The sequence below is a fragment of the Mauremys mutica genome, chromosome 5, assembly GCF_020497125.1.
Source record: "Mauremys mutica isolate MM-2020 ecotype Southern chromosome 5, ASM2049712v1, whole genome shotgun sequence".
Taxonomy (NCBI): domain Eukaryota; kingdom Metazoa; phylum Chordata; order Testudines; family Geoemydidae; genus Mauremys; species Mauremys mutica.
The window spans coordinates 144242602-144270197 of NC_059076.1; the positions used below are offsets into that span (position 1 = coordinate 144242602).

Sequence of the window (27596 nt, forward strand, 5' to 3'; positions counted from 1 at the left end):
CACTCCGGGGGGAAGGGCCGGGGTCCGTGGCTCCCTGACAAGGGTTGAGCCGGCTGGGATTCGCCCTGGGGGGAAGGACCGGGGTTCCTCTGGCTCCCCCATGAGCTGGATCCATCTGGGAATTGCCCCGGGGGGGAGGGCCGGGGTCCGTGGCTCCCTGACGGGGGTTGAGCTGGCTGGGATTCGCTCCGGGGGGAAGGGCCGGGGTCCGTGGCTCCCTGACGAGGGTTGAGCTGGCTGGGATTCGCTCCGGGGGGAAGGGCCGGGGTCCGTGGCTCCCTGACAAGGGTTGAGCCGGCTGGGATTCGCTCCGGGGGGAAGGGCCGGGGTCCGTGGCTCCCTGACGAGGGTTGAGCTGGCTGGGATTTGCCCCAGGGGGGGAAGGGCCGGGGTCTGTGGCTCCCCGACGGGGGCAGGGGGTTGACCCAGCCAGAAATGGCCCCCAGTGGGAAACCGCGGGCCCCTCACTGTGGGTGATTATCACTGGAGGGAGGCTGGTGTGGCCAGGCATTGCAGCCAGGCAGTGTGTGCTCAGTTCTGATATCAGCCTGCCCTTTGCCCCTCCCCGCGTGGCAGCCCGGAGTGCGTGACAGAAGTTTCAGATCCTGAGCCAGCTGGAAATGCATCCTGGGGTGTGGCAGGCGGCTGGGGAGACTCCCTGCTCCTGATGCCAGCCAGCCTCCCTGAGAACTAACCACACTGATTAGCCCGGAGGAGTTGAGGTTTGCAGACTGCTATGGAGCTCTCCTGCTTCAGCAGCCACCTGGGCTGGGCTGCGTGTGTGCTGGCACTGGCCCTGCTCCTCCGAGCCAGGAGAAAAGGGGCCTGGCACCCACGCATGTCTCCCACTGACCTGACGGGCAAGACAGCCATTGTCACTGGAGCCAACTGCGGTGAGTCTGGCCCCAGCCCCCTGGGTGCAGCCGGGGGGCTGGCTAGTGCTTGGGGCTGTTCACTAGTAGCAGCTGGAGGCGCCAGCCTCTCCATACTCCCTGCACACCCTGTCTGCAGTGGCAGCAGCTGGGCTGCAGGGAGCATCAGGCAGGGAGAGGGGAAGAAGGTGGCTGGGGGTCCCCCGCCTTGCGGCTCCCAAGCCCTGCTCCCCTGGGCCTGTGGGGAGGGGGAGACCGGACAGCAATACGCCCAGCCTGGGGGAGTGGGCCGTGGTGCCCTCTCATGGCTGGGCTCACAAAGAGGAAAAGGGACCCACCACTGCTGCCAGACAGAGTGAGCCTGGCGGGGACGGGGGTTTACAGTGTTACTAAGGGCCGGATTCATGCAGCAATGGTGTGTGAGGTGAACGCAGGGATCCAGCTTGCGGGGGAATCAGTCGCTTAAAAGAGAAATGCAAATAAACAGTGCAGGGAGGGCATGCGTGTGCATGCAGGTGGATGCATTTGTATGCGTGTGCACGCACATGTGCATGCAGGGGCTGGTTCTGCCTCCGATCCCCACAGGGCCCCGCATGCCTGAGCGCAGCCTGGGAATACTTCCTCTCCCGGCAGGTGGAGTTTCAGGGGAAGGAGGGCGCGGTGGGGCTGGTGACGGGGCGGGGGGCTGAGCACAGGAGGGGAGTGCAGCTGGTTCGTACTGTGGCATTGGCGGGGGGAAGCGCTGGACGGCTCACAGAGGGCTGGGGGGGGCTGGATGGCTCAAAAAAGGGGGGGTGGCTGGATAGCTCACACAGGGCAGGGGGCCTCTCACCCCTTCCTTAGCTGACTGTTCAAATCCTCAATTTCCCCTGCTCCTCTCCAGCCCAATGCTAGCCCCAGAGCCCCAATGCCACCAGGAGGGAAGCCGTTTGCTGATCATTCCCGCCTCCCCCACCCCCGCACCAATGTGTTAATACCCCCCCCACCCACACACACTCCTTTGCTCTCCTCCCCTTCCTTCCCCTCTGCAACAGCTTTCCCTGCGGTTAATGACGGCCTTGTCAAGGGCACGGCCTAGCCCGGCAGCACCTGCTCAGGGCTCTGAACTCCACGGGGGGACGTGGCTGTTAGCGACGCTCCAGCCACTCCGCCAAGGCCCCGAGTGGCCAGGACGGGGCCCTGCTCTAACTGCAGCCAGGATCTAAGCCAGGCCGGTGCTGAGCTCCGGGGGCATGTGCTGATTGGGCTGATGAGGCTGCTTGGGTTTAGCTTAAACCTCTTCCCAGCCCCCGCCAGAAACCTGCTCCCTGCCTGGAACAGGGTCAGGGACGCCCCACAGGGATCGCACCGTCTGCCTGGGGCAATCTGGACTGACGAACAGCGGTGTCCCCTCAGCTCGCTAACCTGGGGGGCTTTTACACTGCTTCGCTGGAGGAGCTGCCACTCCTGGTCTGCTCCCACCCAACCACCAGCGTGAGTTACTCCCAGTTATGTATCAGAGGGGTAGCCGTGTTAGTCTGGTTCTGTAGAAGCACCAAAGAATCCTGTGGCACCTTATAGACTAACAGACGTTTTGCAGCATGAGCTTTCGTGGGTGAATACCCACTTCTTCGGATGCAAGCAGTGGAAATTTCCAGGGGCAGGTATATATAAGCAAGCAAGAAGCAAGCTAGAGATAACGAGGTTAGTTCAATCAGGGAGGATGAGGCCCTGTTCTAGCAGTTGAGGTGTGAAAACCAAGGGAGGAGAAACTGGTTCTGTAGTTGGCAAGCCATTCACAGTCTTTGTTTAGTCCTGAGCTGATGGTGTCAAATTTGCAGATGAACTGGAGCTCAGCAGTTTCTCTTTGAAGTTTGGTCCTAAAGTTTTTTTGCTGCAGGATGGCCACCTTAAAATCTGCTATTGTGTGGCCAGGGAGGTTGAAGTGTTCCCCTACAGGTTTTTGTATATTGCCCAGTTATGGTGTTATGTTCTTATGTTCTTATGGTGTCTGCAGCCGCAGCCAGCCACTCGTACGTTACGCTGCAGAGCGACACCAGCAACCGCCCAGGCCCAGATGTCCCCGGCAATGTGTGTCTGGTACTGCCCAGTGCCCCCGTACACACCAACCCTGTCGTCCCAAATGGAGCTTCCCAAACACTTCAGTTCAAACACACTGGTTTAGATAAAACACGTTTATTAGCTACACGAGGATAGATTTACAAGAATACAAGTAAAGAGACATCAAAGTCTGAACTGGTTATGTGATGGGGCCTCTGCCCCACACTGGCAGAGAAGGGGTTAACAGAAGGGGTGCAGCCAGGATCCCTCCCCCTGTCTGATGCTGCTGCTTTTGGTCTTCGGGTGTCATGGGTGCTGTGGGAAGAGAGAAAGGGAGGAATGATTGGGGGCTGTCTGCCCTTCCTTCGAGAAGCATCTCCAGCTGAGGTTCAGGAGACAGTCTGTGTGGATGGGAACCCCCAGCCGTTTCTTTTTAAAATGCAGATTTGGTTGCGTGTCCCCCTTTTCCTGCCAGTGAATCGCTGGTAGCTGTGATGGCCCATTTGGCCTGGTTACACCTGGGTGAGGTGTCAGCTTGGCTTGTCTCTGAGGAACTGGTTTAGCTGCTTCCCAGACTTGGCAGGTGTTTTCGGGTTGCTCTCCTCGTAAAATGCTGCATTGCCGGAGCTGCGCCACTGTCTCGCGGTAATGAAGATCTCTGAGCTGCCGGGAGAGAGCTCTCCGGTTGGCCGAGGCCTTGCCTACAGGGCACAGGTTTGTGGACAGAAGCCCACTTTGCCAACAGAGCCGAGGAGGTGTACACGCCACGATGCTCCTCCCGCCGATAAAACCAAACCACCTCGCCAAGAGGCGTGGAGCAAAGTCAGCTCGACAAAGCATCAGTGTAGACACTGTGTTCATTACATCGCCGTAACCGGCCTCCAGGAGGTATCCCACAATGCCCACCGTGACCGTTTTGAACCCCGCTGCCCTGCATCCAGGAACATAGGCAGGTGCCCCTCCCCTGTCAGGCTCCCAGGAAGTTTGAAACTGCTCAGCAGGCCTGCTGACGGGGGCTGGGGGCAAAGGGGGCTATTGCCCAGGGCCCCAGGCGAGCAGCAGTGGAGGCTGGGAGCCCAGGGCCCTTTTCAATTGCCCGGCTGGGCCGCTGGCTCCAAGGCGCTCGCGGGGTGGTACCGGTGGGGCGAAGGCAGCCGGGTGGGCAGGTGGAAGCCCTGGCCGTGCCAGAAGAGCGTGTCCAGCAGTGCAGCCGGCAGCAGCTCGCTGGGCACCAGTGGCACAGGCGTGGCACCGCCCAGATGTCAGGCGGACTGCGTCAGCGCGGGCGCGGCTGGTGTGTGTGTGCCATGGGGCCCAGCTCCAGCCCGCCCTGCACAATGCGCAGCGACAGCCCAGTGGCTCTTCCACCCTGGGGCCCGGAATTGCTGTTGGCGGGTCTGCGGCTCAGCATGGACGGCTCCCGTAGCTACTGCCCCCGCTGAGCCCGCCGGCTCCCGGCAGCGAACGCAGATCTCCTGGGGCTGCGGGAGAACGCGGAGGGAATCAGAATGTTAGCGCAGAATCCTGCTCTCCTGGGACTAGGACCACAGCGGCAGGCAGGCAGGTGGGCTGCTGTTTCGGGGAGGGAGGCAGGGGCTGATTGCAGGGTGCCTCCCTCCCCGTGTACCAGCCTCTGCTGAGCCGGGGTGAGAGGACAGGGGGACACCAGCTGTCTGTGCACCAGCTTCTACCTCAGGCTTGGTTGCTGCCAGTTGCTGTCTGAATTTAAAGAGACAGCGTGCCGACATACACTCCCCCAACACACACTGTCTCTCTCTGACGCACACACACACCGTCTCACACACTTCTCCCTCGCCCCCGTTTCTCCTGTTACGGTTCAGCGATGTCGGTTTGGTGATGTTACAGGGGGCCGATGTAAAAAGTGATGTACAACGTGTTGCTTTTCGAGCACACACAGTGATCGTTACAAGGTTCCTAGCTTGGTGCAAACAAACGGTGCCAGGCTCCGCACAGTACAGCAACACACACTCCTGGGGCTCAGGGTTAATATGCTCCGTCAAGGCATCCCCAGCTGGATAGCCTCCCCTGTTCTCCAGCCACCACACTTAAAACTCACTTAAAATCACTACGAGTGTCTCAAAGCAATCAGCTGTGCACAGATCCTGCTGACTACGCCACTGTGATGGGTTTGGTCACAAAGATCCCTTTGGGACTGTCATGTGATGTGCTGGAATTACCTCTGAGCCTGTTTTCCCTGTCAGCTTGGGACTCCAGAACCCTGCCTTGTTGAGCCAGACGCGCCAGCCTGCTGCAACACAGACCCAGGTCTGGTCCATGCCCCCAAAGCTGCAGACTTAACTGAAAACAGCTCAGCAAGTCACCTATCTCCAGCACCCAGACACCCAGCTCCCAATGGGATCCAAACCCAAATAAATCCGTTTTACTCTGTATAAAGCTTATACAGGGTAAACTCATAAATTGCTCTCCCTCTATAACACTGATGGAGAGAGATGCACGGCTGTTTGCTCCCCCAGGCATTAATCACTTACTCTGGGTTTACTAATAAACAAAGGTGATTTTATTAAGTTTAAAAAATAGGATTTAAGTGGTTTCAAGTAATAACAGACAGAACAAAGTAACTCACCAAGCAAAATAAAGCAAAAACACGCAAGTCTGAGCCTAATACATTAAGAAACTGATTACAGGTAAATCTCACCCTCCGAGATGTGCCAATGAGCTTCTTTCACAGACTAGACTCCTTCCTAGTCTGGGCCCGATCCTGTCCCCGGTACAGCCCTTGCTCCAGCTCAGGTGGTAGCTCGGGGATTTCTCATGACGGCAGCCCCCTTTGGTCTGTTCCACCCCCTTATATGGCTTTGGCACAAGGTGGGAATCTTTTGTCTCAATGGAAAAGCCCCAGGTTTAAGCTGGATTCCAGTAGCAGGTGACATGGTCACATGTCCTGTGAGACCCCAAACCTCCATTCTTCCCGGCCTGACTCACAGGAAGGCCTGCAAGTAAACAGCCGTCTGCAGTCAGTTGTCCTGGTTGATGGGAGCCATCAAGCTTCCAAACCACCATTAATGGCCCCCACTTTGCATAACTACAATAGGCCTCAGAGCTATACGTCATATGCCTAGTTTCAGACACAGGAGTGATACCTTCATACAAATAGGATGATCACACTCAGTACATTATAAGCTTTGTTATGATACCTTACTAGAGACCTTTTGCATAAAGTCCATTTCCAGTTCATAATGTCTCCAACCATGGTTTTAAGTTAGCAAATTAACATTTAATTAATACTTTGATAAAATATTATTAGTATAAAATATCTATGTTGAATTCTGATTTGGGGTCCATAGGAATGGAGCAGTTTCTTTGATTGTCCAACAGGTACATTCCTAGGGGTTAAAGCAAAGAAACAGTGAAAGTATATGGCAATAAAGATTGTCCCCTTTATGTCTTAAGGCAGGCATTGGTCCCTGGGAAGGGAGGTGGAAGGAAGCCATATCTTATACTGACATGTGCCAACTTCTCATAACCTCAGGGTTGGATCTGTGGGAAGAATGTTCCCTACAGAAGAGACTAACACAATAGAAACAGGGATCCTTTGTTTAATTTGAAACATAATGAAACAATTATTCAGTTATTGCTTCCACATTTGACATTTCTACTGACCAAGCATGTCTTAGCAAAGGCAGTTACCTTTTTTACCCAGCTTTCTCTTAGCTAATCACTATTTGCTAGGCCTTTGGTCTCTTGACCAAACTCTGGACTTTGGGTCTGGAAAAGAGCTGGCACAAATCCATAGACCAGGTTGTTATATAAAATGCACGTGGATTCGAACCCTTCAATTATATTCACACTCATTAGCATATTTCCATAAAACATATGGAGTGCAGCATAACAAACCCCTTAATGAATTGCCTGCTAAGGTTGGCAAAGCCCAAGAATCACTGACCCCCGCCCCACACACAACACACATTAAATGTTGCCTTCCACTCTGTGGTTACTGCTGTTCTGAGGTCCAGGGTTAATTCTGCCGGGGATGTGATGTAACCTAGGAACTCCACTGTGTCCTTGTCAAAGTCCCACGTTTTGGGCTTGGCACAGAGTTCGTTCTGACAAAGTCTATCTGGAACGATACATACATAGCGGTCACAGAGCTCTTGATTTGCAGAGAAGATGAGAACGTCCTCTAGATCTGACCAAGGATATCCCTAACAATGTCATTTGTAAAACACTGGAAGGTAGTGGGAGCATTACAGAGGCCAAACAGCATGATCACATATTTAAGAAGGTCGTACTTGGTTCAGAGCGCTCTCAGGCTCGTCCCCTCGCTGATTCTGACCACGTTATATGCTCCATCCAGGACTGAGTCTGTGAGAAGGAGTCTCTGCATGAACTCATTAGTAAGGGGACAGAGATACCAATTGCATCCTGTGATTTGATTTAGCGGCAGGTCTTCGATGCAGGGTTGGAGAGAACCATTCTTCTTGGCTACCAAGAATAGAGAGACACCAAGGTTAAATTCCTTCCACAGGTTTTCCTCCAGCTATTCCCAGGGGGCTTGGAGCTGTGGCTCAGAGAGAGCGTAAACGCATCCGAAGGGAACCTCTGTTCCCGGGCCGAGTTCAGTAGGGCAGTTGTCATGGTGGTGGGGTGGTAGGGGGCCTGACTTCAGTCTGTCAAACACCTTGGCAAATTCCAGGTATTTGACAGGAATCTTCTGTGTGTTGGGGCCTGCTGCTTGCCTCTCCTGGCATCTCGGGGGTTGGAGCGAACCCCAGAGCATGGTCAGCTGTGGCCAGGGGCTCGGGAGACGATCTCGCTGGCACTGCAGTGAGCAGTGATTACCAGCCGATTAGGGAGTCATGGCCAACAAGCCAAGGGACACCAAGGACAGCTGGTGAATGTGGGGCCCCGATCGCCCTGAAGTGCATGATTCCCTGTGACCGCTGCTGCTGCTGACCTCTCTGCACCGCCCCGAAGAGAGAAGTGACCCCTCAATGGTCTGAACCAGCTGAGGGGAGTCCTTGTGCGGGGTAGGAAGCTGATGACCCTTGACAATTTCTTGATCAATAAAGTTACCAGCTGTGCCCGAGTTGAGCAGTGCCTCCAAGCCGAGGCTGGGCATTGCAGGGGGCTGAAAGGGCGGGTCAGACGAAGTGGAGTGGTGCTCCGGTTAGGGGTGTCAGGATACCCATGAGGTGGCTCACGGTGTGGTGGAGTGAGGTACTGACCCCTGCCGCTGGACCTGGGACCTGGAGTTGTCTGACCCAGAGGGGCAGAGGTTCTTGGCTGGGCAAAATGCTTGGATTCCCCATAGCACAGGTAGAGTCCTAGAGTTCAGCGCCGGTCCGTTTCATCGGCGGAGAGCTGGGGTGGAACTTGGTTGCTCTGCATTGGCTCGGGATCTGGCAGATTACCTGGGGTCGTATAGCAGGGAAGGAGCCGGTTCAAGGGGGTTGGCTGATGCACGTTGTGACGTTATAAGTGTGATATAATATCTCATTGAAAGGTGACAGGGCCAGAAAGAGTTAATTAACTCATAGACTGACCTGACCCATGGGTGAACCTTGAGGACAGGTTAGGAAGATCTGTAAATGACTAGAGCTTTGAAATGCAAGTCTGCATTGGTAGAGGTAGAAGGGGAGATGTTTGCTCAGGTCTTGGGATGTCAGCAAACAAGTTTTGTCTATTGCTATAATTTTAATTCAAAGATCAAAAAAGGAATATTAACATTTATGATGATACTTGAGTGAAATGGTATTATTGTCTGTGTGTCTCTTTGAAGGTTGTGCTAACCTGTATCTGAACTGTTTAATGGATAAATTCCCCTGTGCTAATTGCCAGGATGTTTGGGAGAAGGAGTTAAGCCCATTGTTTTCTCAGGCCGAAAGGCTGCTGGAAATGTATAAGAAGCCTGGGACACGATCCTGCTTCATCTCAGATCTGCTTTGGGTTTCAAGAGGGGGAAACCTTAAGCCATAAGGATTGAGATCCCCAGTCATTGACTGGAGTCACCCTGAATATGGAAATTGGACTATAACCTATGGACTATTTCTAAAAGGACTTTTGGCAACTACAAGCTCACCTCTGCTTTGTATCTGAACCTCAAGAATTGAATTCAAGTCTGTCTGTATATTGATCTTTCAACCAACTCTCTCTCTCTTTTCTTTTTTAATAAATTTTAGCTTAGTTACTAAGAATTGGCTATAGCGTGTATTTTGGGTAAGATCTAAGTTATAATTGGACCTGGGTATGTGGCTGATCCTTTGGGATTGGAAGAACTTTTCCTTTTATATGATGAAGTAAGATTCTCAGGAATCATCATCATATCTGACAGGTGTGTCTGGCCGGAGGCCTGAGGCTGGGCACTTTAAGGGAACTGCGGGGTTTGGGCTTCTAAGTGACCAGTGAGGTGCTACAGAAGCTGTTCTGTGCTGGTTGGTAAATCTAAGTATTGGAACAACCACCAGCGTTGGGGTTTGTCTGCCCCGTTTGGTTTGCAGTTCACCCTGATTGAGTGACCTCCGCTGGCTCCCCGGGCAGCACCGTCACACACGTCTTTTCCTGCCCTCGTTGGATCGCTCCGGGCCCCTCGGCTGGGCGGTTCCTCAGCTGTAAAAGAACCACTGAGTCCTTGCCAGAAGTGGTGTCAGTGGCTGGCTGCGCTTTGGGCTACGAGTCATTGGAAGGGGGTGCAGGCATAGGCGCCAACTTCCTCTCTACCTGGGGGGGTGCTCGACCCCCTGTTCCACCCCTTCCTCAAGCCCCCGCCTCCACGCTGCCTCTTCCTGCCCCACCTCCGCCCCTGGCCCCACCCCCACTCCACCCCTTCCTCCAAGCCCCCACCCCCGGCCTGCCTCCAGGGCTGGAGCAGCCACAGAGTCCGCACCTATGGGTGCAGGGCTCCAGCTGTGGTGGTTCCAGAAGAGACCTCCTCGTCATTCAGCCTGCACCCTTCCTACGTCTGCTCTTTGCAGGGTGCTCAGACTGCAAGCGGCCAGGGCCTTGGCCCCTACCTAGGGGTGCAGCAGGACCTGGCCTGGCGCCTGTGCTGGAAGCCCAGAGAAATGCCAAGTGTAGATTCAGGAATCAGGAGTCAGTCCCAGGGTGAAGCTGGTGTCAGAGCTGAGGTGCCAAACCGAAGGGCAGAACTGGAGTCAGAAGCCAAAGCCTCAGCCGAAGGGTCAGAGCCGTAGCCAGGAGTCAGAAACCGGAACGGAGCAGGACCAGCTCGCTCTCCCTGCCCCCACCCCACCCCCCCGGCCCCAGAGGGGAGCTTGACTGCCGGTGGGTGCCGAGCACCCACTCATTTTCCCCCATGGGTGCGCCAGCCCCGCAGCACCCATGGAGTCGGCTCCTCTGCATCCTCCAAGTTGCTCCGACTGCCCCGCGCAGTGTGAGTCGATCAGTGCCATGCTCGGCCCCTCTTAGCAGCCAGCCCTGCTGCTGGGCCTGGGGGAGGCTGTTCCTACGGGCAGGGCACCAGGGCCCAGCTTTCGCCTGTGTCTCGCGTCCCTAGGCCTTGGCCTTTTCCTTCCCTTGCTGCAGCTAATACCCTCGGCCTGTCTCCCGTCCTGCCTCCTCCTCTCCGACTGCCCACCCCAGAGTGCCCCCGAGGCTGCTCTGCCCACCTGCCTCCCTAAGCACGTCCTGCCCCCTACCAATCTCCCCCAGGCTGCCCCTTCCCCACCACCTCCCGTGGTCACCTTGGGGTCTGCAGGACTCCAGCTGCCATTGGGCCAGCCTGGCTGCAGCTGGAAGCCTCTGCTCCTACCTGGCTGCTTCCCCCGGGCTCCCTCTCCTTCCTGCCACGCTGCCTCGGCCCCTCTGCTCAACCCTTCCTGCAAACCCAGTTCTTCTGCGATACCTGCAGGAAAACAGCCCCCCGCGGCGTGTCCTGCACCCTGCTCACTCGCGAGTGACCGGGGCGGGGGCGCCCGTTGGCAGGGGCGCGGCAGCGCAATGTCGGGCACTGGGGCAGACAAAGGGGCTGAGTCCTGGAGGGAGAAGGCGAAGTTAGAGCGTCACCATGTGACACAGGCCTGTGTGTGTCCACAGGGATCGGGAAATACGTGGCCTTGGACCTGGCCCGCAGGAACGCCCGCACCATCCTCGCCTGCCGCAGCAGAGAGCGGGGGCAGGCGGCGGTGGAGGAAATCCAGAGGGCCACCGGGAACCCAAACGTGCTTCTGAGGATCGTGGACATCAGCAACATGGCCTCCATCCGGCACTTTGCCAAGCAGATCCGGCAGGAGGAGAAGCGGCTGGACATCCTGGTCAATAACGCTGGAGTCGCAGGTTGGTGACGTCGCGTAGGGATGGGGACAGGCCTTCAGCAGAGTGTGCCCAGCCCCTGCCAGCAGAACCCCCCTCCCCTGTGCCATGCGCCAGCCATGTCTGCCCAGCCCCTGCCAGCAGAACCCCCCTCCCCTGTGCCACGTGCCAGCCCCGTCTGCCCAGCCCCTGCGTGTGAAAACCCCCTCCCCTGTGCCATGCGCCAGCCATGTCTGCCCAGCCCCTGCCAGCAGAACCCCCCTCCCCTGTGCCACATGGCCAGCCCTGTCTGACCAGCCCCTGTGTGCGGAACCCCCCTCCCCTGTGCCACGCACCAGCCACGTCTGCCCAGCTCCTGCGTGTGGAACCCCCCTCCCCTGTGCCACGCACCAGCCCCGTCTGCCCAGCCCCTGCCAGCAGAGCCCCCCTCCCCTGTGCCTTGTGCCAGCCCCGTCTGCCCAGCCCCTGCCAGCAGAACCCCCCTCCCCTGTGCCGTGCACCAGCCACGTCTGCCCAGCTCCTGCGTGCGGAACCCCCCTCCCCTGTGCCATGCACCAGCCACGTCTGCCCAGCCCCTGCGTGCGGAACCCCCCTCCCCTGTGCCCACGCACCAGCCACGTCTGCCCAGCCCCTGCCAGCAGAACCCCCCTTCCCTGTGCCCACGCACCAGCCACGTCTGCCCAGCCCCTGCGTGCGGAACCCCCCTCCCCTGTGCCTTACACCAGCCACGTCTGCCCAGCCCCTGCCAGCAGAACCCCCCTCTCCTGTGCCCACGCACCAGCCACGTCTGCCCAGCCCCTGCGTGTGGAACCCCCCTCCCCTGTGCCACGCACCAGCCACGTCTGCCCAGCCCCTGCCAGCAGAGCCCCCCTCTCCTGTGCCTTGTGCCAGCCCCGTCTGTCCAGCTCCTGCGTGCGGAACCCCCCTCCCCTGTGCCTTACACCAGCCACGTCTGCCCAGCCCCTGCGTGTGGAACCCCCCTCCCCTGTGCCACGCACCAGCCACGTCTGCCCAGCCCCTGCCAGCAGAGCCCCCCTCTCCTGTGCCTTGTGCCAGCCCCGTCTGCCCAGCCCCTGCCAGCAGAACCCGCTTCCCCTGTGCCTTACACCAGCCACATCTGCCCAGCTCCTGGGTGCGGAACCCCCCTCCCCTGTGCCATGCACCAGCCACGTCTGCCCAGCCCCTGCCAGCAGAGCCCCCCTCCCCTGTGCCACGCACCAGCCACGTCTGCCCAGCCCCTGCCAGCAGAACCTCCCTTCCCTGTGCCCACGCACCAGCCACGTCTGCCCAGCCCCTGCGTGCGGAACCCCCCTCCACTGTGCCACGCACCAGCCATATCTGCCCAGACGCTGTGTGCGGAACCCCCTTCTGCTCTGCCACGCGCCAGCCATGTCTGCCCAGCCCCTGCCAGCAGAACCCCCCTACCCTGTGCCACGCGCCAGCCACATCTGCCCAGCCCCGTCTGCCCAGCCCCTGCCTGTGCTCCTTGCCCTGATGGGTGGATGGTATAAACAGGGCAAACGAGTGCTTCCACTTAAAGCTTTTACTTTATTTAGTCTCCAGCACTTATACACGTCTGCCACCGGTTAGCAGAGCACCCCAAAACAATCCTTACCAAAGTCTGGAGTGGTCTTTGAGTGGGTCAGTGTGAGATTTCTGGGGGCCAAACTTCTGTCTGCCACAAGGACCTTAAGATGTGTCCACCTAACTCAGACCTTTCCCCCATGCATAGCTTATCAATAAAAACAAAAACAAAACAAATACAAAAACAATCATATAGGGACAAAAAAGAGGTTCAACAAGGACAAGTGCAGAGTCCTGCACTTAGGATGGAAGAATCCCAGGCACTGCTACAGATTAGGGACCGAGTGGCTAAGCAGCAGTTCTGCAGAAAAGGACCTGGGGATCACAGTGGACGAGAAGCTGGATAGGAGTCAGCAGTGTGCCCCTGTTGCCAAGAAGGCCAATGGCATATTGGGCTGCATTAGTAGGAGCATGGCCAGTAGGTCGAGGGAAGTGATTATTCCCCTCTATTCGGCACTGCTGAGGTCACAGCTGGAGTCCTGAGTCCAGTTTTGGGGCCCCCACTACAGAAGGGAAGTGGACAAATTGGAAAGAGTCCAGCGGAGGGCAAGGAAAATGATCAGGGGGCTGGAGCACATGGCTTACGAGGAGAGGATGAGGGAACTGGGATTGTTTAGTCTGCAGTGCCCCACCATGCATGAGTTTGGGAATGGAGGCTAAGACTTTTAGCCTAAAGAGAAGGTGTCACGTTGGGGATGCAGTCCAGACCAGTGAGGGGTTGTACACCATCTGCTCTGCAACCTGGGGCACCTCACAATGCTCTGTGCATAGCTACAGCCCTGGTCCAGCACCTCTGAGCCAGGCAGCAACACAGCAGCCACTCTCTGGCTTCCACCAGCCTTGGTCATGACCTACAGGGTGACTCTCGGTCCCAGATTGTCCCCAAATCATGTGTTCTGCATGTCCAGCCCTTTCCGGGGCAGCTCAGACAGTAGAGGGCTGTTGTCCCTGTAAAGGGTTAGTATCCAGCAGTTCGTTGCTTTAACTGCAGTTACCCAAACAGCTCCGTTCAAACACAACACTGGGTTAGTTTAGATTAAAAAAATACAAGACGTTTATTTAGCTCCAAAGAGGTAGGTTTTAATTGAGTACAAGTGTAAGGCATTTAAGTCAGAAATGGGTACAAGAGAAATAAAGAAAAAAATCTTCCTAGTAGCTAAAACTTAACAAACTAGACTTGATTCAAGCTGAAACCCTCACCACATGTTCCCAGCAACAGAGTGACCAAATTCTCAGATCCAGATCCCCCCAAAGTCAAAGGGCTGGTTCCTTTGTCTTCTTAGGTGAGAGAGAGAGAGAGAGAGAGAGAGAGAGAGAGAGGCCTTCCTACTATCCTGGAAGGATCTCTGAGGTGTGCCTTCCCGTTCCTCCCATTCCATTAATACCCTGAGTCCTACGGAAAATCTGCTAGAACAGCGCTTGAGTCATCCTTATTGTGCCTAACTGGCTGAGACAGTTCTGCTTTATGCATCTACTGAAGCTCTCAGCTCCACGCTCACAAACATCTGTCCATTTTGGACCTTCTAACATGACCCACGGGCACTTCCAAGCACCCCAATCCAGAAACACGGCCGCTCCGAGCCTGGCAGTTGGATGGGCATCTGCTGTAGAGCGCTCATGTTGCAACAGGATGCAAACCATCCTCAACCAAAGCAGGAAAGACTCAACTAGGAAATGTTATTCAGCAAAATGGAGGCATTTCTCCTCCTGAGCTCAGCAACGCCCATTATCTCCAGAGCTGCTTGGGTCCCTGCTGTCCTGGAATATCCACTTACCCTTAAGTCTGTAGATCTCTTGGTTCTCTTTGGTGCATTTAGCAACATTTCATCCTCGTGTTGATAGCTGCGTGATCTTCTCTCATCCTGGCACAATTGGATTTTTACAGGGGCTTCTTCAATCCTTAGAATCATAGAATCATAGAAGATCAGGATTAGAAGGGACCTCAGGAGGTATCTAGTCCAACCCCCTGCTCAAAGCAGGACCAATCCCCAACTAAATCATCCCGCGAGGACTTTGTCAAGCCTGACCTTAAAAACCTCTAAGGAAGGAGATTCCACCACCTCCCTTGGTAACCCATTCCAGTGCTTCACCACCCTCCTAGTGAAATAGTGTTTCCTAATATCCAACCTAAACCTCCCCCACTGCAACTTGAGACCATTGCTCCTTGTTCTGTCATCTGCTACCACTGAGAACAGCCGAGCTCCATCCTCTTTGGAACCCCCCTTCAGGTAGTTGAAAGCTGCTATCAAATCCACCCTCATTCTTCTCTTCTGCAGACTAAACAATCCCAGTTCCCTCAGCCTCTCCGACCTTTGGTGACGTTTGCGCCCTGTGGGACCTCCAATTTCATTCTTTCAGCTCTCGCTAGATCCCCCTTCAAACCCCTAGACACGTGCTCCATGGCCCATCTGTCTATGAAAGTGGCCTTTCTAGTCGCAACACCATAAGCCGGAAGCCAGTGATCTGGGAGCGCTCACGGTGGATTTGCCAGATGCTACCTTCCGTAAAGAAAAGTTCTCGCTGCGCCCACACCCAAGATTCATCCCTACAGTAGTTTCAGACGACTCCAACCATCCACTTAACAGTATTTGTTTCCTAAACCGTGGGGCTCAGTTTAAGAGAGGAGGCTGCATTTAAGAGAGGAGGCTGGACATCTGAAGGGCACTGGCCTTTTATCCACAAAGGACAAAAGACACCTCAACTATTTGTTCCATAGCAGAGAGATCAAGGGGTCAGGCTCTATCTGAGCAGTGGCTTTTGATATAGACCCCTGGCTGCCTTATTCTTTGTTACCAGCTAGCCCACATTCCACCAGAACTCAAGCAACCTGTGCTGCATCCCCGAGAGACGTACCCTCTGCCAGAGATAGGTACGGCAGGCACCCGGAGTGCCCTACACACCTTCCTTCATGAGATGTTATGCCTTGGTCCAGCCTCCTACTGCAGATCTAGCTGTGGGCAGAGCAGTCCTACAGACAGCTATCACGTCTGCCTCCTCCCACCCACCTCCTGGTCGGTCACTGCTTGCTAAGCTCCTGCGCACTTGAAGAAGAAATGGAGGCTTTGAGATGTGTGGTCCCATCTGTATCCCACACCCACTCTCCAGCCCCTCTACTGCCGATTATCTGGATTTGCTGTAAGAGAAGGAACTGGAGAGGCACCAGGCTGCACGGCTCCTCAGTTTGGAGCAGGAGGTTCACGTGCGGATCAACAGACGTGGCTTGCTAAGAAAGTTCTGGCCTCAGGCCCAGGTGTTCATGCCTATCCCACGCGTGGAATACCCACCGGGACCGCACATCTCGAAGAACCTCCGGGTACTGATAAGCAACCTCCAGGTTTGCTGAGGTGCTGGCTTCCGAGTATGTATTAACCCTCTAGGCACCACACTGGGTGCCAGAAATGTATTAATTTCGATGAAATATATGGGCTAAAGGTGTTACTGTAACGCAGCCACATTACACAGTGTTTAAAACAGGTTTGGAGTTTGGTACCCACAGACCTCAGCCACTTAGTGCCATGGCAAACACCCCATTAAACGTCCGTTTAGCCGGTTATTAAAGATACGGCAAAGAAGAGAAACCAGCGAAAGCTGGTGCTAACTGTGCTGCCAGGGAAAGGAGAAGACTTTAGCTGAGACAGGCTGGAGCTGCTGCTGCTGTTAAAGTCCCAGCCCATCCCCTCGTTCTCCTGTCCAGCAGCAAGGTCTAGCTTCCAGCGCACCAATCCTGATCCCCTGATTTCTGGTTCTGTGCCGTTCTCCTTACCCCGGCCCGGTCTGAGCCCAGCCCTTGAGCTCCGTCACGAGTCCTTTCGCTTCGTACTCGTTCAGCCTGTCCCGCCAGTACCAGTGAACAGACAGAGCTTAGCAGAAAGCAGGGGGCTCAGCTCAGCCTGGGTGCCTGCAGGACAGAGCCCGGCCGGGGGCTGGCACCAGTGAACAGACAGAGCTTAGCAGAAAGCAGGGGGCTCAGCTCAGCCTGGGGCTGTGGCAGGCAGGGGGCACGAATCCGAATGGTGCCCACCCCCGACTGCCCAGCCAGGGCCTCTCTGTGCCAGTCCGTTCCTCTCTCTCTCCCAGGTTTGCCGTTCTCCATCACCGCCGAGGGGCTGGAGCAGATGTTCGCCACCAACTACCTGGGCCCTTTTCTTCTGACCAATTTGCTTCTGGGTAAGGGCTGCCCCAGGACCTGGGCACTCGCTGGGCTGGGGGAGGGGCTGCACTGGGCACATGCTCGGCTGGGGGAGGGGCTGCCCCAGGACCTGGGCACTCGCTGGGCTGGGGGAGGGGCTGCACTGGGCACATTCTCGGCTGGGGGAGGGGCTGCCCCAGGACCTGAGCACTTGCTGGGCTGGGGGAGGGGCTGCACTGGGTGGTCGCTGGGCTGGGGGAGGGGCTGCACTGGGCTCTGCTGGGCTGGGGGTGGGGCTGCACTGGGCACACGCTGGGTTGGGGGAGGGGCTGCACTGGGCACATGCTTGGCTGAGGGAGGGGCTGCCCCAGGACCTGAGCACTTGCTGGGCTGGGGGAGGGGCTGCACTGGGCTCTGCTGGGCTGGGGGTGGGGCTGCACTGGGCACTTGGTGGGCTGGGGGAGGGGCTGCACTGGGCACACGCTGGCTGGGGGAGGGGCTGCACTGGGCACAAGCTCGGATGGGGGAGGGGCTGCACTGGGTGGTCGCTGGGCTGGGGGAGGGGCTGCTCTGGGCACTGGGCACTCGCTGGGCTGGGGGAGAGGCTGCACTGGGCTCTGCTGGGCTGGGGGAGGGGCTGCCCTGGGCGCTCGCTGGGCTGGGGGAGGGGCTGCACTGGGCACAGGTGGGCGGGGGGTGGGGCTGCCCTGGGCGCTCGCTGGGCTGGGGGAGGGGCTGCACTGGGCGATTACTGGGCTGGGGGAGGGGCTGCACTGGGCGCTCGCTGGGCTGGGGGAGGGGCTGCACGGGCACTGGGAGCTCGCTGGGCTGGGGGAGGGGCTGCACTGGGCGATCACTGGGCTGGGGGAGGGGCTGCACTGGGCGCTCGCTGGGCTGGGGAAGGGGCTGCATGGGCACTGGGCGCTCGCTGGGCTGGGGGAGAGGCTGCCCTGGGCGCTCGCTGGGCTGGGGGAGGGGCTGCACTGGGCCATCACTGGGCTGGGGGAGGGGCTGCACTGGGCGCTCGCTGGGCTGGGGGAGGGGCTGCACGGGCACTGGGTGCTCGCTGGGCTGGGGGAGGGGCTGCACTGGGCGCTCGCTGGGCTGGGGGAGGGGCTGCACTGGGCGCTCGCTGGGCTGGGGGAGGGGCTGCACGGGCACTGGGCGCTCGCTGGGCTGGGGGAGGGGCTGCACGGGCCCTGGGTGCTCGCTGGGCTGGGGGAGGGGCTGCCCTGCTGCCCCTGGCATTCCCCTGGGGCATGGACCCAGGCCTTGTGCTGGCTGTGCCGGGGCTGCCAGCTGACTCCCCGTCTGCTGCCCAAGGGTCTGTCTGAGCTGGGGCTTCTCCCCGGCTGCCTCCTTACCACGTGGGAGCCTCCTGCACCGCCCCCCCGACATGAGCCTGTTCGCTTTGCCTCCCCCGCACAGACACCATGAAGGGCTCCGCTCCCGCCCGCATCGTGACCGTCTCGTCCTTCAGACACGCCCAGGGCACGGCCAACGTGAAGCACCTGACCGGGGAGGAGAGGCCCAAGAGCTTCGACCACTCGTACAGGAACACCAAGCTCATGAACATCCTGTTCACCAGCGAGCTGGCCAGGAGGCTGCAGGGCACGGGTCAGTGTGACCCCTCCCCCCCGGGGCCAGCACCCCCAAGCACCCTGGGCCCCGGGCCCCTCCTGACCCCCCCACAGCTGCGTTCGCTCCTCACGTCCCCCTGGATTGATGCAGCACCTGGGCAGAAAGGGAAGTGATGGCCATTGGCACTGTGAGCCGGCGGCGCCGACCCAGCAGACAGGCCTGTCCGGCAAGCACCCACGGGCCCGGTTCCCGCTGCTGTGGGTGCTGTGCCCCGACTCCTGTTCCGCTGGGCAGCCGCGCCCCAGTCGTGGGACCGAGGGAGCGGGGAGGAGGGGAGTCTCCGCTTGCAACATGTCCAAATTACTCACCAAGGCTGTCAAGGGCGTGACTCCCCGAGGTAAGGAACAGATGCTGCTGGGCGCCACCGCCTCCTCACCCGGGAGGCTGTGAGCTGTGCAGGAAATGCGTAAGGAGTGGGGCGTGGGGCAGTCTCCTTGCAGGAGAGCTCGCCTGCTTCCCGGGCTGGCTGCGCCCGGGGCTGCTCGTTCCATGGCGAGCTCTTCCAGCCCTTCCGCTGCTTGCGGCGCTGGAGAGGACAGCGCACCGTGGACATTGCCTAGGGCTTGGTGAGCAGCTGCCAGGGGTCCGGCATGTACCCCAGGGAGTGGGGTGGGGTTTGACTTCCCAGCAATTCCCATGTGGCCCCACTGGCGATGGTTTGGGGCCAGGCTGGGCTAATCAGGCAGCAGGAATTACCAGCTTTTATTTCTGTAACTCGGGTTGTTCTCATCGTCCATGTACATTTCCAGCCCTCTCTTGATGCTGCAGTGGAATCAAGACCCAACGGCCAGATTTTCAAAGTATTTTGGTGCCTAAGTCTCATTGAAATCTATCTCTGGGGTTCTGATTTTTTCTATACCCGTGGGGATAACAGTGTTGCCCTCCGTGCCCTGAGAAGCTAGCCAAAAGTCGGGGCTCTTGTTCATTGTTCCAGGTGGGTCAGTGCCACTAGTTCCACATAGGGTGCACCTGAAGGCCACTCAGAACCTGCAGCTGATGCAGAATGTATTACACACTGCGTCTCCCAGGCAGCAAGTGACCTCCAGTGGCTCCCACTAGGTCTCTGGGCCTTGGTCTTGACCTGGAGGATCTGGGTACCAGGGAGCTTTTAAAAACGAAAAGGGATCTAGCTCGGAAATGGAAGGAGGGGCACGTCACCAAGGAACTATACATGGGGCAGCGTGAGTGTGCAGGGACAAAATCAGGAAAACCACGGCAAGGAAGGAGTTACAACTGGCAAGGAATGCTAGAGACAAGAAGAAGGGGTTCTCCAAATACGTCACACACAAAAGAAAGCACTAGGACGGAGTGGGTGCGCTGCTCAACGGAGCAGGGGAGCTGGTAACGGAAGATGATAGGAAGGCAGAGCTGCTCAATGCCTACCTTGCTTCAGTCTGCTCACAAAAGTATCATCTGACCAGACAGCTAGCCACGTCACCACAGGCTACACAGGGGAAGGGATGCAGATCCGGAGAAGTAAAGAACATGCCAGAGATCTTCTGAGTAAGTTGACTGAATTCAAATCAACAGGGCTGGTGCCATTCACCCCAGGGCTCTGAAGGAATTGGCTGAAGAAATCTTGGTGCCACTGGCAATAATATTTACAAACTCATGGCTGACAGGCGAGGTAGGTCCCGGAAGCCTGGAGAAGGGCTAAGGCAGTGCTCATCCTTAAAAAGGGGAAAACGGAGGAGTCAGGGAACTACAGACCAGTCAGCCTGTCCTCCATACCCGGGAAGCTACTACAGCCCTGTATAAAACATCCCTCTGCAAATACCGGGAGGATGGAGGGGTGAGCACTAGCAGCCACCATGGACTTACCAAGAACAAATCCTGCCAAACCAGCTGGATTTCCTTTCCCACCTGGCCCTGCCTGCTCCACCCACAAGCCTTTCCCAACAGCGTCTGGATTTCCGTCTCTGACAGGGCAGCTGATGTAGTGGATGAGGGAAAAGTGGTGGACAGAATCTACCTGGATGTTAACAAGGCGTTTTACACAGTCCCACGTGACATTCTGAGAAGGCAGCTGGAGAACTGTGGGCTCAGCACAGCTACCGTTAGGTGGATACATAATTAGCTAAACAACCACAAACAAAGAGTAACTGTTAATGGAATGATGTCCGATTGGAGGGAGGGCTCAAGTGGGGGTCCACAGGGCTCTGTTCTGGGCCCGACGTTATTTAACATCTTTATTCATAACCTGGAGGTAGGAATACAGAGCAGACTGATCAAGCCTGCAGATGACACAAGGCTGGGGGGTTGCAGACACTTCGGAGGCTAGAGCTCAAATCCAGAGGGATCTTGATAAATTGGAGAACTGGACTTTAGGCAATAACATGAAATTCAACAAAGGCAAATGTGAGGTGCTACAAATGCACAGATACAGAATGGGGCAGAAGGGGCCGGGCAGCAGCACTGCTGAGCGGGATCGGGGAGTCGGGGTGGAGCCCAGCCTCAACGTGAGTCAGCAATGCGATGCTGTTGCAGAAAAAGCAAATGCAGTTTTAGGTTGCAGTAACAGAGGCCGCGCGTGCAGGTCACAGGAGGCGCTAGTATTGCTCCACTTGGTGCTGCTAGGCCGCAGCTGAAGTTCTGGTCACCACTGTATAGAAAGGATGTAGAGAAACTGGAAAGGCTCCAGGGGCGAGCAACAAAGCTGATCAAAGGGCTGGAATGCAGCCATCTGAGCAAAGGCTGAAGAAACGGGTATGTTAGTTTGGAAAAGAGGAGATTAAGGGGGGACATGACAGTGGACTTCAGATACTTGGAAGACTCCAGCACAGCAGATTAAATCTCAGGAAAAACATCCTCACTCTAAGAACAGTGGAGCAGACGCCTCGGGAGGTCATGGAAGCTCCTTCGCTGGAGGGTTTCCAAAGGAGGCTGGAGCCGTCTGTCTGGGATGGGTCAGGCACACCACATCTGGGCAGGGGTTAGACCAGACCCCTGCAGTCCCTTCTAACTCGACGGTTCTATGAGCTCCCCCAGGGATACTACAGCAGCCACCGTCTGCAAGGGGCCCCTACTTTAACCTGTCTCTGCATCTGAGCTGGCCTAACCATCAGGTACTGACAAACCCTTTGCGCCCGTGTAACCCCGACAGACCCCGGGCGTCGGCGGGCGGGATTGAACCTGGGACTTCAGTGCATGAGCTGCTATTGCATGAGCTAAAGGCCAGCTGGCTGTTAAGCAGACTCATTGTCTCTCTCTCTTGAAGTGGTCTTGGTGCCACTAGCGGGGACCCAGGAGGTGTGTGGGTTACACCTGCAGAGGTCAGGCTGCCCTGAGGTATCTCGGGCTCGTCCCGAATGCTGAGTTCAGCAAAACTCAAACGTCAGAAACCCGGGAAACAGAGGCCACGTGGCCCTGCCTGCTCTACCCACAAGCCTTTCCCAACAGCGTCTGTGCCCTGCTGAGCACACCAGGCTGGGGGCTGGCCTTGGGCAAGGTGCCCTGGTGGTGAGCGATCACCTGGGGGAGAGCTGCCGCTGCTCCGGGCAGCAGGGCTGGGAGCCAGGCATCGCAGAACCACTCTGAGGAAGCAGAGGGAGGAGGGATAGCTCAGTGGTTTGAGCATTGGCCTGCTACACCCAGGGTTGTGAGTTCAATCCTTGAGGGGGCCGCTTAGGGATCTGGGGCAAAAATTGGTCCTGCTAGTGAAGGCAGGGGGCTGGACTCAATGACCTTTCAAGGTCCCTTCCAGTTCTAGGAGATTAGCCTATCTCCAATTATTACCTATTACCTTTAGAGCCATCGGCACCAGGGGACGCCTCAGTCCCTATGAGAGAGACACGGCTCCGCTCCCTGCTGCACGCCCCGTGCAGGGCGGGACGGTCTCTGCTCCGCTGAAGTGATTTCCCACCGTCCCGGACGGCCTAATCCAGAAATCGCATCGGCTGCCGGGATAGCTCCCCCCTGCCCCCCAGGCATGGCTTCCCCACTGCCTGCTCCCTCCGCCCTGTAGGAAGAGCCCCACTGCTGCAGCCACGGGGTGGCTCAGGGTTTCGGTCACTGGCACGGCACCGTGGTGACACACAGAAGCAGGGCTGGCGTCCCAGTGGGGTGTGGGCAGCGGGGGGCGCTGATGGCAGTTTGGCACAGGCTCCTGCACCCCACAGCCTCTCCGAGGGAAGGACGGGCCAGCTGGGGTGCAGCTGTGGGCGTTCCCAGCCTGCCTCACCCTGGAAGCATGAGACTCACCCAGGCGGGCGAATCCCATGAGAAGGGGCTGGGATAGGTCTTGCCCCATCTGTGCCAGACCCTGGCCCTGCCCGGTGTCTCTGCTGCCAGACAGGCCATGATACCTGGGGCTTCTGAGTCACTCGCCTGGCTGGCCCTGTGTTACTAGCATCAAGGAACAGCTGAACCCCCTAGAGACGCCCAGCCGCCTTCGCCAGGCTGCCCGGCCCAGCACCCGCGGAAGGGCTGCTCCTGCCCAGCCCTGCCGATGGCTCCAGGCCATCCCACCTGGCTGGCATGGAGAGCTGCGTCCCGGCCCCTGGGGGCCTCGTGCTCCCCCGAACCCAGCTGTCTCTCCGTTCCCCAGAGCTTGCTGCTGGGGAGGTGCCGCCGGAGCCTGCCCTCAGCTCCTTCCTCGCTCCTAATTTACCCCCCCATCATCCTGTGAGGCCTGGTCACCTGACCCAACCCGCACGGGGAGGTGGGGCTCAGTCGGGGTCCCCTGAAAGGGCCTGACCCCCCGGGGCAGGTGTCCTCCCAGGCTGGGGAAGGCACGTTGGAGCGTGTCCGGGCGGCACCTGCTCGAGGAATAAACGGGCCCCTGGCTCTGGGCCTGCGAGTACAAAACTCACCCCGACCCCTCAGGGCTCCGGGGGGGTCTGACTATAGGGCCCCCACCCCCCCGCTGTCCCCAGAGCCCATGCACTGACTGGCTCTGCTCCTCTGCAGGGGTGACGGCCAATTCCCTCAACCCCGGCATTGTGAACACAGAAATCATGCGCCACTTCAACTGGCTGATTCGCCTGCTTTTCAGCATCGTCGCGATCTTCATAATGGTGCGTGCAAAGGTGGGGCAGTGGGGGGCCCAGGATGGAGTCTCCCCAAGGCCCAGAAGTGGGGGGCCGGGAGGGCATGGGCTGCTCTGGCAGCCCGCTCGCCCCACGGGACGGGGGCAGGTTAGGGCCAGCAAGTGACTAGCGCAGCCCCTCGGGGGCAGGGCCCAAGTTTCCAGTTGGCTCTGTTGTGGGCTGACGTACAGCGGGATCCCCAAAGCCTCGGTCCGCACCCTGCCCCTGGGGTCTAGCTCAGTGGGGCTGGCTGAGGGGCCAGGCAGGGGAGCTCCTGGCGCACAGGGCCGGAGTGCCAGGGTGCTGCAGGGAGGGAGTCACACAGGGAGGTGGGGGCATTGCCGGGGTCCCTCGGGAGTGTCCCTGAGCAAACGCCGGGGGAGTAGCAGCAGCCGTAGTGGGAGGCATTCCCCGAATTCCCACCTCCAGGGCACGTCACCCTCTGCTCTGAGCAGGACTGAGCCAGGTCCCTTGGGGGGTATTCGAACCCTCCACCATTAAGCAGCCCTCCTCCCCTCCATGCACAGGGGCCGTGACGGGGCCTGAACGCTGCGCCCGAAGAGACCAGAGAACCTGGCCCTGCTGCCCCGGCCAGAGCTGCGGTGGAGGCGAGGCCAGGACCTAAGTTCCCTGTAAGCTGCCCGGCCCCGCGGCCGCACAGCAGGCTAGCCAGGGCCGCGCAGGCGGGGAGAGGCGCCGCTCCCCAGCCCCGGAGCTGCTGCGGCGAGAGAGGGCTGGGGGGAGTCCTCTCTCCCTGCTGCAGCCCCGGGGCAGCCTGCACCCCAAACCCCTCATCCCCGGCTCCACCCCAGAGCCTGCACCCCCAGCTGGAGCCCTCACCCCCTGCACCCCAACCCTCTGCCCCAGCACTGAGCCCCCTCCCGCCCCCTGAACCCCTCACCCCTGCATCCCAATCCACAGCCCTGACCCCCTCCCGCCCCTGAACCCCTCACCCCCGCATCCCAATCCACAACCCTGACCCCCTCCCGCCCCTGAACCCCTCACCCCCGCATCCCAATCCCCAGCCCTGACCCCCCTCCCACCCCCTGAACCCCTCACCCCCGCATCCCAATCCCCAGCTGACCCCCCTCCCGCCCCCTGAACCCCTCACCCCCGCAACCCAATCCCCAGCCCTGACCCCCCTCCCGCCCCCTGAACCCCTCACCCCCACATCCCAATCCCCAGCCCTGACCCCCCTCCCGCCCCCTGAACCCCTCACCCCCGCATCCCAATCCCCAGCCCTGACCCCCCTCCCACCCCTGAACCCCTCACCCCCACATCCCAATCCCCAGCCCTGACCCCCCTCCCACCCCCTGAACCCCTCACCCCCGCATCCCAATCCCCAGCCCTGACCCCCCTCCCGCCCCCTGAACCCCTCACCCCCGCATCCCAATCCCCAGCCCTGACCCCCCTCCCGCCCCCTGAACCCCTCACCCCCGCATCCCAATCCCCAGCCGACCCCCCTCTGGCCCCCTGAACCCCTCACCCCCGCATCCCAATCCCCAGTCAACCCCCCTCCCACCCTCTGAACCCCTCACCCCCGCATCCCAATCCCCAGCCCTGACCCCCCTCCCGCCCCCTGAACCCCTCACCCCCACATCTCAATCCCCAGCCCTGACCCCCCTCCCACTCCCTGAACCCCTCACCCCCACATCCCAATCCCCAGCCCTGACCCCCCTCCCGCCCCCTGAACCCCTCACCCCCTCACCCCCGCATCCCAATCCCCAGCCGACCCCCCCTGCCCCCTGAACCCCTCACCCCCGCAGCCCACTCCCCAGCCCTGACCCCCCACCCGCCCCCTGAACCCCTCACCCCCGCATCCCAATCCCCAGCCCTGACCCCCCTCCTACCTCCTGAACCCCTCACCCCCGCATCCCAATCCCCAGCCGACCCCCCTCCCGCCCCCTGAACCCCTCACCCCCGCATCCCAATCCCCAGCCGACCCCCCTCCCACCCCCTGAACTCCTCACCCCCGCATCCCAATCCCCAGCCCTGACCCCCCTCCCACCCCCTGAACCCCTCACCCCCGCATCCCAATCCCCAGCCGACCCCCCTCCCACCCCCTGAACCCCTCACCCCCGCATCCCAATCCCCAGCCCTGACCCCCCTCCCGCCCCCTGAACCCCTCACCCCCGCATCCCAATCCCCAGCCCTGATCCCCCTCCCGCTCCCTGAACCCCTCACCCCCGCATCCCAATCCACAGCCCTGACCCCCCTCCCGCCCCCTGAACCCCTCATCCCCACATCCCAATCCCCAGCCCTGACCCCCCTCCCGCTCCCTGAACCCCTCACCCCCGCATCCCAATCCCCAGCCGACCCCCCTCCCACCCCCTGAACCCCTCACCCCCGCATCCCAATCCCCAGCCGACCCCCCTCCCACCCCCTGAACCCCTCACCCCCGCATCTCAATCCCCAGCCCTGACCCCCCTCCCGCCCCCTGAACCCCTCACCCCCGCATCCCAATCCCCAGCCGACCCCCCTCCCGCTCCCTGAACCCCTCACCCCCGCATCCCAATCCCCAGCCCTGACCCCCCTCCCGCCCCCTGAACCCCTCACCCCCACATCCCAATCCACAGCGCTGACCCCCTCCCACACTCTGAACCCCTCACCCCCGCATCCCAATCCCCAGCCCTGACCCCCCTCCCGCTCCCTGAACCCCTCACCCCCGCATCCCAATCCCCAGCCGACCCCCCTCCCACCCCCTGAACCCCTCACCCCCTCATCCCAATCCCCAGCCCTGACCCCCCTCCCGCCCGCTGAACCCCTCTCCCCCGCATCCCAATGCACAGCCCTGACCCCCCTCCCGCCCCCTGAACCCCTCATCCCCACATCTCAATCCCCAGCCCTGACCCCCCCTCCCGCTCCCTGAACCCCTCACCCCCGCATCCCAATCCCCTGCGCTGACCCCCCTCCCACCCCCTGAACCCCTCACCCCCGCATCCCAATCCCCAGCCCTGACCCCCCTCCCGCTCCCTGAACCCCTCACCCCCGCATCCCAATCCCCAGCCGACCCCCTCCCGCCCCCTGAACCCCTCACCCCCGCATCCCCCTCCCCAGCCGACCCCCCTCCCACCCCCTTAACACCTCACCCCCGCATCTCTATCCCCAGCCCTGACCCCCCTCCCGCCCCCTGAACCCCTCACCCCCGCATCCCAATCCCCAGCCCTGACCCCCCTCCCGCCCCCTGAACCCCTCACCCCCGCATCCCAATCCCCAGCCCTGACCCCCCTCCCACCCCCTGAACCCCTCATGCTCTGCCCTCAGCCCCCCGCAACTCAACCCTCTGCCCTAGCAGCCCTGAGCCCTGCTCCCCACAACTTCCCCCATGGCCTGTCCCCTCATGCCGACCTACTGCCTGCCCTCACCCCCACCCCCACCCTTGCCTACTGCCTGCCCCTCGCCCACACTCTCACCTGCTCCCTGCCCCGCCCCACACTGTGCCCGGGCCCTGCTGTCCCTCCCTCCCTGCTCCAGGGCCCTGCTCCCACTCGCTGCTCCCTGCTCTGCAGTTGTGGGGCCAGGATGGCATGAAAGCCTCGGTGGGGGGCTTGAGCTCTGCCCCTCTGGTGCCGCCAGGTGGGGTCCGTGCAGTGCCTGGGGCCTGCGGGGGGCTGGTGTGGTGGGGAGCCGCTGCTGAGCCTGCGTTTAAGCCCCCTCTTCTCTCTAGTCCGCCGAGGAGGGAGCAGCCAGCGCCATTTACTGCGCCGTCTCGGAGGAGGTCGCAGGCATCACGGGGAAGTACTTCGACAGCGACTGCAGGCTGGTGCTCCCCTCTGCGGCTGCCCGCGACCTGGGCCTGGCCCGCAAGCTGTGGGAGGAGTCGGAGCGACTGACGGGCCTCGCGGAGAGCGGGCGCATGTGAACAATGGAGCCTGTCGCCCCTGCCCTGCAGCACCCGCTGTGACGTTATTGATATAAACTGGGACCATATAGAACATGGGTTGCAACCAAGGTCCTGTAGTGACACCGAATCTTAGGTAAAGGGGGTCATATGAGGTGTCTAAGACCAGGTTCTAGGTTGCTGGTTAGGATTATGCTGTCTGTATGTCTGTG

General features: G+C 59.5%; 1 protein-coding gene across 2 annotated transcripts; it reads left to right on the forward strand.

Annotated features, from left to right (window-relative positions):
* Positions 1–635: 635 nt before the first annotated feature.
* On the forward strand, positions 636–27544 carry LOC123371922 (retinol dehydrogenase 11-like). Of its 2 annotated transcripts, XR_006580012.1 has the most exons (7): positions 636–893; positions 10947–11186; positions 16824–16913; positions 18304–18492; positions 23425–23531; positions 24071–24175; positions 27211–27349. XR_006580012.1 is itself a non-coding variant. In XM_045019799.1 (6 exons), the coding sequence occupies exons 1-6, from the start codon at positions 737–739 to the stop codon at positions 27403–27405; spliced, it is 978 nt and encodes a 325-aa protein (XP_044875734.1). In that variant the 5' UTR covers positions 643–736; the 3' UTR covers positions 27406–27544. The 2 variants fall into 2 exon arrangements, 1 of the variants encoding a protein (XP_044875734.1); XM_045019799.1 differs by lacking the exon at positions 24071–24175 and having other exon boundaries at positions 643–893; positions 27211–27544.
* The last annotated feature ends 52 nt before the right edge of the window (positions 27545–27596 follow it).